Source organism: Haliotis rubra, unplaced genomic scaffold, assembly GCF_003918875.1.
Source record: "Haliotis rubra isolate DU_JTF1 unplaced genomic scaffold, ASM391887v1 Scf358, whole genome shotgun sequence".
NCBI lineage: Eukaryota > Metazoa > Mollusca > Gastropoda > Lepetellida > Haliotidae > Haliotis > Haliotis rubra.
The window spans coordinates 205223-216089 of NW_025767033.1; the positions used below are offsets into that span (position 1 = coordinate 205223).

The 10867-nt window shown below is 38.5% G+C and overlaps 1 protein-coding gene across 2 annotated transcripts; it reads right to left on the reverse strand.

Annotated features, from left to right (window-relative positions):
- Positions 1-5039: 5039 nt before the first annotated feature.
- Positions 5040-10782, reverse strand: LOC124285293 (ubiquitin-like protein 4A). 2 transcript variants are annotated; one of them, XM_046721491.1, is made up of 5 exons: positions 10677-10782; positions 10224-10371; positions 7081-7186; positions 5991-6211; positions 5040-5306 (listed from the first exon to the last, which is right to left on the reverse strand). In XM_046721491.1, exons 2-5 carry the CDS (start codon positions 10269-10271, stop codon positions 5220-5222), a joined length of 462 nt encoding a protein of 153 aa, XP_046577447.1. In that variant the 5' UTR covers positions 10272-10371; positions 10677-10782; the 3' UTR covers positions 5040-5219. The 2 variants fall into 2 exon arrangements, with proteins under 2 accessions (XP_046577447.1, XP_046577448.1); XM_046721492.1 differs by having other exon boundaries at positions 10614-10754.
- Between the last annotated feature and the right edge of the window lie 85 nt (positions 10783-10867).

A 10867-nucleotide genomic window follows, 5' to 3' on the forward strand; every position in this document is an offset into this window, starting at 1 on the left:
GTCAGATCTTGGGAGAGTGACCTCCCCTTCCGGAGGTAATAAAAGTTGAAATACCATAAATGTTTACGTATCTGGTGATACTAAGCTTCCATAACTAAGTATGTTATTCCAGTGCTAACAGGTTACCTGAGTTTCAGTGAGGGCAGCTGCATCAAATGCCTCTGTTGCCACTCAGAAACATTATCAAGTGCTGCAATGTTATGTCATTGTTTTGTGGAGTTTGTAAAATATTCAAGGAACACAATGTGTACATGGTACACAATCTGCACATTCTTGTTGTAAAAATTGTACAAAATGTCAATAAATTGTTATCATAATGCCATGTTTTGTATTTGCTTTATCCTGTAATGCCATGTTCAGCAGGATTCCAAACATACCCTGGCATCCAGAAACTAAAATAGAAGTCAGTGTCACAGCCAGTGTTTGTTGGTTAACAAGATTAGCACTATGACAGTGGTTTACTATTATTCAAGTCTGGACCAGACAATCCAGTGATCCATTATGAGCATCGATCCACGCAGTTTGGATGCACTGACATGCACCAACCAAGTCCTCAAGAGTGTTCACCAAATACTGTTAGTCACCTCAGACATTAGTGTGAGTGAGTGAGTGAGTGAGTGAGTGAGTGAGTTTAGTTTTACGCCGCACTCAGCAATATTCCAGCAATATGGCGGCGGTCTGTAAATAATCGAGTCTGGACCAGACAATCCAGTGATCAACAGCATGAGCATCGATCTGCGCAATTGGGAACCGATGACATGTGTCAACCAACATTAGTGTAAGAGTCAAGACCATTTGAAAGCCAGATTTTCACAGTGTATAAGAAGGTCAATCCAAACTATTGATATTATTATACACTGATTTGATGACTGAAAATGTTAAATCTCTAACTTTATGTTTTTCTATTTTCAACAAGACTAAGGAAGGGTGTTTTAATTTCCATATTGACTGTCTAAATGCAAGAAATAAAACAAAATATAAGACAAAATTGGCACGTGTAGTGAAACAATACTTTCGTCGCTGTATATAATGAAATAAAAGACTGAGTGAGAGAGTTAGTTTAGTTTTACGCCGCTTTTAGCAATATTCCAGACACCCAAAATGGGCTTTACACATTGTACCCAAGTGGGGAATCGAACCCGGGTCTTCAGCGTTTATTTCAAATATGTGAGGATGCAGGTTCACTTCAGATTATGTGCAAACTAATAATGACTTTTACCCTGTCGAACATCAAACTTAGATGCATATCAAAAGGCTATTCATACAATTTGATTGTAAAAGCAGTCTTCATATTCAACTTGAAAAATCTGAAAGCAGGTCTTACAATTCAAAAGTCCTGTGTCTCACATGAAAATAGTTCTTCTCATAAGGTTCTGAGACACCAGAAAGCTACAGTACTATGGCCCAAAGTGGTTGTAGGTTATAGGTTTATAAAACATTGGTAACATTGTGTAACATGTTTGCAACACAAGAATGACATTGTTAGAAATTTGTTTTATCTTTTATTGACACTTTCATTTACTTCATACAAAGGCAACATAGGGATTTAACAGTGCTCATTAAAATTAACAGATGCAGATGTTTAGTTTTTGGCACAGGTAATACATATTCCACACTGTCTCTGTAACCATTGTAACATCACACATTCATAAAACTCAAGCATTACCATAAACATTGGGTTCAAACATCTTGAATATCGACAGTGATGTCACATAATCGCTTCATAAAATCATCCATTAGACTAACATATTTATGCAACCTTCAGCTATAGTCTACTAAATAAAAACATTTTTGGGACAATTGAAAAGGGCATCACAATTGTACCCATGTGAGGAATGAGAGAAAATTTGTGATGATGACACTTAACCGCTAGGCCAAATCCCTGCCCCCATTTGTTGAGCTGGTTTGGCTGGAGACTGCTTGGAACATGCCAGTTATATCTCGGTTTGTTGAGTGAGCGAGTGAGTCTGGTTTTACGCCACTTTTAGCATTATTCCAGCAATATCACAGCAGGGGACACTAGAAATGGGCTTCGCACATTGTACCCATGCGAGGAATTGAACCTGGGTCTTCGGCATGAAGAGCAAAAACGCTCTAACCACTAGGCTAACACACCAGGCTACCCCACTGCCAATGGTGTGTTGATGTTTAGCAGCCTGGGGAGACCCTCTATAGGTATGGTGCTGACACACCACGAGTTATTAAGGATTAGCATGGGATTAAAACTAATGACCAGCGGATCCTTACACGGTTATAGGATGCAACTTTGCAACAGAATAATAGTATATAGGCACATACACAAACATACCACTTAACTATGGATAAGGACATTTCAATTTTCCACCATGTTTACAAAACCTGGAGGACAAAAACTATGTTGAATTGTTTACGTAACTTTAAACTTTAGCGAGTGAGTATGGTTTTACACTGTTTTTAGCAATGTGGAGAATCAAACCCTGGGCCTAGATTTTCAAAGCTGTCTTAGCGCTAAGATAATCGTAAGTGCCATACATTAACATTAACTTACGACTATCTTAGCTCTAAGAGAGCTTCGAAAATCTAGGCCCTGGTCTTCAGCAAGACAAGCAGACGCTCTAACCATTAGGCTACCACTAGGCCCCTTTTAGCTTTGAACTACTCCAAATCAATGATAACATCAGGTACTATTTTCATGACATCCAATCCAAGCAATTAGTCTTATTTCGCCCCAGTGTTGACACAGAATATCCCTGACACAACATCAGTAGAATAGGTAAACAACTGACGAACATCAAGTAAATTCTACACAACTATTTCTAATTTTACAATCGACAATCACCATTGGTTGTGATTGGTTAAAAATCAGTACTGTGACAATATAAGTTTAAGGCCAATTCCACATCTTCCTTGCCTAAGCTGTGTGCACAAGGTAAAAAGGTTTTTCAAGTTTTGAATTTAGCCTTGACCTGCAGAGGCATGACCCTGTTTGAGGGCAGAGATCTGACTGAAGGTTTCACGACCCTACAACTGGAGCGACCTGATTATGAAGCATCTTGGAGTGAACGTCTAACACCATAGCTGACGCTATACAAGTGACTGAATCGTACCACTGCCAGTGAAATCACCCGGATTAACCAAGTTCTGGAATAACAGATTTATTAAGCTGTATCATTTAATACACCTCAGCTATTCTGCCCACTCCTCACGGTATGAGTGTGTAACAGTACACCTATGAAACCTGAAACTTGACAAAATGTGACATGTATGCTTTAAAAATAGTGCTGACCAACACCCAACCTCACAACAAACCCTAAGCATCAACAAGGGATTCATAACCCTAATGATTGTAAAGGGAAGCTTAATCACAAAGCGATCCAAAGGATAAGGACAGAGTTTGGTGTAAGCTATCCTGACACAACTAAAACCATAAGGATCAAAGATGCATGCGAGATCTGTGAAGCAGGAATCATTGGTTGGTAGGTTTGTTGTTTAATGCCGCACTCAGCAATATTCCAGCTACGTGGTGACGGTCTGTAAGAAATTGAGTCTGGATCAGACAATCCAGTGAACATTATGAGTATCGTTCTACCCAACTGGGATACGATGACAGGTGTCAACCAAGTCAGCGAGCCCAACCACCCAATCATGTTAGTCACCTCTTATGACAAGCATGGGTTACTGAAGATCAATTCTAACCTGGATCTTCACTGGTAGAAGCGGGAATCAGTCAGCAGCCTGATCAAATAAGCGCAACAGTAGCCTGCACCTAGCAAGATGCACTGCTGCCCCCACCACACTGGTGACTTACAAAACAACTGTAACAGTCTGTAATGGGTTGCATACATGAGGGATACTACTATGCACATCAGTTCCTGCTACTTGGGATACACAGGATTGCTCACATCCAGTGATCAGTGTGGGCCCTCTGTACAAAATTACAGCTGCCATCTTCATATGCTTAACTATTTCCTCACTCTTACTATAAATACACCTTCAATCATACATTTCTCCACCTACTTCACTTATAAAGTGTAAAGACAAACATGATACAGAGATATACATATGGGATACAATTAAACAATATTACAAACAAGGACGAAATGATCTGGTGTATTAACTTTGATATTTGCACAAGTGCATTTTAGCCATCCTCAATGCTGATTGGTCAACTGATGTCACACAACATCACAGAAATATATGCCATCAATTGTTCATGACATTACAAATTGATTGCATGTTATCTGAACAAAAGGCTGCCTTCATTTAAGTTTCTCTGCAGTGTTGACACTTCACACCTTTCTCTTCATTTTCTCTTTGTAGTGTGAATAAGTAATAACTAGAAGAACTTCCTCAAAACTTGGCTTGGGAATGAAATATGTTAAGAGACTCACCAAGGAGAGGAATTACACCATGCAGGGGATAGATGATCTATTTCATATTTTATATACTCTAAAGTCTCAATGTAAGATAGTTGTGTATGTCTGCATATCAGTCTTAGCATATTCCTTTTCAAAAGTAAATAAATATCCATTTTTTTCCACATGTGTAACTGAGTGAGTGATTTAGTTTTACGCCACACTCAGCAACATTCCAGCTATATGGTGGCAGTCTGTAAATAATCGAGTCGGGACCAGACAATCCAGTGATCAACAGCATGAGCATCGATCTGTGCAATTGGGAACCGATGACTTGTCAACCAGTCAGCAAGCCTGACCACCCGATCGCCGCTTACGACAAGCATGGGTTACTAAAGATCAATTCTAACCCAGATCTTGAATGTTGTCCTTTCCCCCAGTCTTTGAGGGTAGCAAATCAGAATGACATGCTACATAATGAAACATGCGTATCATTTATATCATTATACTCATATCTACTGCACCAACACCGTCAACTGCAACAGTCATGATGAGTTTGATGTCCTCAATGCACTTTATCATAGCAAGTTAAGAAATAGATTTTCATAATCACCATTATCCTGATCAATTAGATGGTTCTGACATTACACTCACGTATCACATGTTCGATCAGCAATGCAAAGTCAAAATGAAAAACAAACTTCCTTGTACTCCAATGATTTAATCAGGATGACTTCCATGTGAAAGTCGGATTTCACATCATGCTATTGGTAACCATGGTAACAGACACGTTAGCTTCAAGCTAATCACATGATTAGGCATTGACATTATCACCACCATTGAGTTTCGAGTCTTTGCGTCGTTCTCTCACACAATCACTAAGTACTATCTGTCTCCTGTGCCTCTCATTTTAGAAGCGGCTAGTCTCTCTATGTCATCTAAACTCAAGCTGGCCAGGCCTTTGTTGAAATCCTGCAAAGGGTAAAACGAAAATGAAATTAGTGATCCAGTTAAAAATGTTCCAAAAATATCAGACAAGATTAACAAGTCATTAAAAATTGTGATTGGATGCCAAAACATTGAGACATGAGGAAATGTTTGTGAATCACTGAAACTAATTCCTGCAAAATTCATGTGAAACTTAACTCACATCCATTTTAATTCTTATAACACATCATTTCAAGAATCAGACTGTCCACCATGCAAAATTTAAACTTTAAACTATTTCAAACTTAATGTATGAAGGTGTTTGTAGGTTCCAGTTGTTTAAATGCATATAACAAACAACATGACAAAATATGTTGCTCTTTGGAAGCAGTGGAACTGTAAGCAGGCCCAGAGAGTCAAAAGCAATGTTGTCAGGTTACATTACAGTAGGTACTGACTAAAAGCAAGGTCTGTTTACACATCAACACATAGCAGACCCTATCCTCAAGTTATCTCCCTTGTTCCACCCAAGATCTATTATGACTACCTATTTTAGTCATGAAAATGTCCAGCTTTGATAAAAACAAGCATCAGTCCATGTGAGACTGGAGTTTTGAAACCTGTGGAAAATCTAGACTTGCTTTACTTAGGACCATAGCGTTACTGTAATGGCTGGATAGAAGGGACAACAATAGGGTCCAGTGGTTTTCAGACGAATTGTCAATGTACCTTTCTGAATTCTGCAAGCACTAAGTCGGCATCCTTCTCTGTATAATGTCTTCGCAGGAATGTCTGCAGTTTGGTCCAGACAGGGGCACTGGCACCTGTGTCTGGAGACACTGTTTTTGAAACACTGTCAGCTGAAGAGGCTGAGGTGGCCGAGCCGGGACGTGAAACCACTGTCAGTTTGCTGCCATCTTCTATATTGTACTCACTCAGTTGTTTACTGTCTACACAAACAAATAGAGCATTATGATGATGAACACACTCCCTAATCGTCTAGCTACACAAAATGCAAATGATCACATACAATGTTTTCTACAACAATCTGAATCACCATCTGGTAAGAGTTCCTCCCGTACCCCCATCCCAAATAATATTTATAAATATACTAAAATTATAAACCAAACTTAAAACAACAATTACAAGGGAATTCACAAAATGACTAAAAGTCCAAAATTGAAGTTAGGGTTAGGTTTAGGGTTGGGTGAACGGAAGGAACTCTTTCCCAACTTTTTAACCCTAAAATGATCAACTTGGGAAAATTTAAAATGAAATTAAAATATTAAAAAGATTATATGAATTCATTCCAAGGAAGCAAATATTACTCAGGTGAGTTAGTTAGAAGGGCAAAGGGTAACCCCTAAAGAAATTCAACTGTCAAGCTATCCATTTGGGGAATTTCTTAAAATTAAGTGACTTTTCTGAAGGACTGGTTATTTATTGATAGGAGTAGGGGAAGGGATGTGACAAAAAAGACAGAATGAGGAGGCAGCACCAAAAATTATCACAACTGGGGGGTTAGTGTGAGTTCGTTGAGTGGAGCATTAAAAAATGACAGTTCTATTTTATCAAATATTAACTGATTCCAAGACCATATAGGGTATGGTCATTTCTCATAAGGAAATAAATATGAAAGTGGGGAGGGTATGGTCATTTCTCATAAGGAAATAAATATGAAAGTGGGGGAGGGGGATTTGGTGGCAGCATGTTAAATACAGTACAGTTCTAAGAACAATCCCATCCACACTGGACATTAGGCTTAAAAAAACATATTTAAGACATTTTTTCAAACATTGAAGAACTATCACAGCCTCACCTGCCATTGGCTTTCCCTTGTACAGCAGCTTCTGGTTAGCAATGGGAATTGACATGAGGGCTGCCACCTGTTGTTTGATGTCAGTGACATAGCTGCTGGGTGATGCCTGCAACACACACATGCAATATATCCCAAGAGTAAAATTTTCAGCTATTCCATTGGGCAGAGCTGAAAACATAAATAACACAAGACTGCCATCAGGACCCATAAGACTTCAGGTCCTTAAGAAAATTTAGCGTATAGTAATATACAAGTCAACATGTAAATATACAGCATGCCATAGACACCCCTACAAGTTTAAACTACAGACTAGGTATGAGATATACTGTAACGGGAACTACCAGAAAACTGGCCCTTGACTAGTGTTGGGAATCGGAACCCAAATCCACTATCGATACCGGAGGAATTGTGGTGAATGATTATCGATTATAATCGAAGTATATACATTTTTAATGTAATCACCAATTTTAAGGGGTTTTCCCCAGGTTTTTTTTCCAATTTATGTTTTTTATAACTAATACTGTCATACAGAGAAAGACACTGGAATTGTGATTAAACAATAAAAGTGTTAAATTTTACAATGCTTTCTGTCTTCTTCTCATTACTTGATTATTGTATTCTATATCATTACATATATATACCATCATTCATGAGTATCCTGAATATTCGTCAAATTTAATAGTTACTTTACTTCATTCAAGTGTGTTATACTTATAGAACTAAATTCTGATTAATCAAAAATATGTCTTTTACAATTGATAATTATTTTTAATCCTTCTTTCGATCGATTTTTTATTATTTTCGATCATCAGAACACCACTACCCTTGACGTAAAATAATCTGTGGAATATTCTCTTTCCTGTATTGATGCAATTGGGATATGACGACATGCAACAAACCTACTTCTAACTTATAGTGCAACCAGAAATTATTGAGAATTTTAGGAATATGTTTAATTGGATTTCTAGTATAAACAACCTTGACCAGCTATCAAGTGCTTGGTTTCAATCAAGAGAGACAACTCTGTTAATCCTTTTTCATTAGTTTGTGAAGAGTTATCCCCCTTTGTTTACTTGCTAGCAGATGCCATTTTCAGTGATCCTCAGTATGGATGATTTAGAGAAGTGGAGGGTGATTTTAGAATATTATAACAAGGACATCAGATCAGCTAAAGTGATTTCAAGTAGAACAGGCATCCCTTTGTCCACTGTTTTTCGTGTTTTGAAAAATATGGCATTGAGCACCAGGGAGGCGCAGGTAGGCCCAGAAAATTGACTGTCGGTGACAGGAGGCGGCTTGGTATTCTTGTTTCTAAAAACAAATGAAGGAGTTTAGAAAACTGAAGGCTGGATATGATTGATAGTGGAACTGTGGCTGTCTGTAAGGAGACAATTAGAACTGAGCTGCATGCAATGGGTTGGCAGGAAATTCGAGGAATTCCATCACCAACCATGAAACCTGAACAAAAGGAGCGAAGGTTGAAGTGGTGCTTACAGCATAGAAATTTTACTGGGACAATGTGATTTACTCAGATGAAAGTTTTGTGTGGCTGTTTCCTAATACACTGAAATTCTGGACCAAACAAACTGAAAAACCTTTGTATCAGCGCCCAAAGTACAGTCTGAAATTTAACGTGTGGGGTGGCATATCTGTGTTAGGGGCAACGCCCCTCTGTGTATTTGAAGGGAATATGAACAGTGAGCGGTAAACAGATATTCTCGAGGGACATTACTTCCATCTGCTCACGTGTTCTATGGAAATTTTTTGATTTTCCAGCAGGACAACGACCCAAAACATCGTTCAAAGCATTCACAGGCCTGGTTTCGGACCCAAAATATGACATTATTAGATTGGCCAAGCTATAGCCCTGACCTAAATCCAATAGAAAATGTTTGGGGACTTATGAAGGAAAGTGTCAATAAGAAAAATCTGACAAATATTGCTGAAATGACTGACTGACTGAGTTTGGTTTTACGCCGCTTTTAGCAATATTCCAGCAACATCACGGCGGGGGACACCAGAAATGGGCTTCACACATTTTACCCATGTGGGGATTCGAACCCGGGTCTTCGTGTGACGAGACAACGCTTTAACCACTAGGCTACCCCACCGCCCCTGCTGAAATGAAAGAAGAGGTGGTCCGATATTGGGACAGCATGGACCACAACTTTCTAACTTCTTTGATCAGTAGTATGCCCCACCGCATTGAAGCCTGCATTGCTGCCCATGGTGACTTGACAAAATACTAACTGTTCATCTATCTTTGAATCTGGAGTTATGTTCTGCTAATATTCACATTTAATGCGTGAGTAATGAGTGAAAAAAAAAAAATTACAATCTTAAATTCTCAATAATTTCTGGTTGTACTGTATCCAACTCTAAGTCACTTAGCCTGTCCACCAAAAGCCTTTGATAGGTTGTATTCTTACCCAGAAACCCAATGCAAGTGATTATTTCACCAGTTGTCAAAGAAATATTTTCCAAGAAACTAAGTAAGAGTTAGCCCTCAGAAAATGCAGGTTTACTTTCATGCATAATACCGGTGAACTTACATTAACATCTTGTTACAAACATTATACCATGTTGTCATATACGCCTTTTGAAACCAAATATGCAAGATTGAGCATCAACAGATACCTACATGTTTTTAATTGTTTATGTCAGTAGCCATATTCATGCAAATAATTAGAGAGGTTCACACATAGTACCCATGTGGGGAATCAAACCTTGGTCTTCTGCGTGACAAGTGAACGCTTTAACCACTAAGCTACTCCACCGCCCAGTGTCAACAACTGGGAAGCTACACTGCCACACAATCCATCAAGGGTGAAGTATCGACTTTGTAATACACCTAAAAGAAGCTGGTAACTACCCTCATATCTAAGTAATCTACATGACATTTGACAACGCTCTATGTCATTGTAAGGCAAAAATGTAGAAGTCTAAAAAGTCTGGTCAAGTGTGGCTGCACGATCAAGCTTTACTTTTAAGTACCATATGAATACCTACTTACGGTTTCACACCGAGGTAGGTTGGTCTTAGGCGAAGATAAACAAACACACGGGATTTCCTCCTATTCTTTTGGCTTTCACGTATTCTGGACTATCGATCATGTTGACTAAGAATACACTGATTAAACTCACGGCAATTGTACATTCGTCTCCGTTCAGTACTTTAACAGTAAGTCGCATTATGTCTTTTCGTTGGATGGATCCGATAAATTCGTCTTGTTTCGTCAATCCACTGCAGACGGGTAATTCCCCAAACGTCACTTCCGACTCGCGTAGAAATCTGCAATATTTTCAAAGAGAAATTAAATGTCCATCGTTTAGGTCGTAATAAAGTAAACACTCACTTACTCTTGGGACAAATTAATGTTACAGATGAGTATCTCATAATTTTGGTGGTAAAACAAAGAGTAAACACTTGAATACACTTGCACTATTTATCATGTAGTATGGTTCATGCAGCATTGCAGGTACTCCAGAACCTGAAAGTCATATGTTTCACAATTTGTTTAAAATACTTCTTACATCAATGAACAATTCTGTTTCAACTACTCAACATCAAAGGGAAAGCACTTGTGAATTCATTACATTCTCTGTGTGTCAAGTTTTATCTTTTCAAGCGTCCAGTGAAGATTCTATCATCATCACCCTTTTCCGTCAAATGTGCACTACTTTCCTTGAAAACAACTTACCCGTGCACAGTATTCCTTACAACATATTAATTACGCTTTAGATATTTCACTTGAGCTGTTTGAAACTCGTCATTCCTATCAAACAAT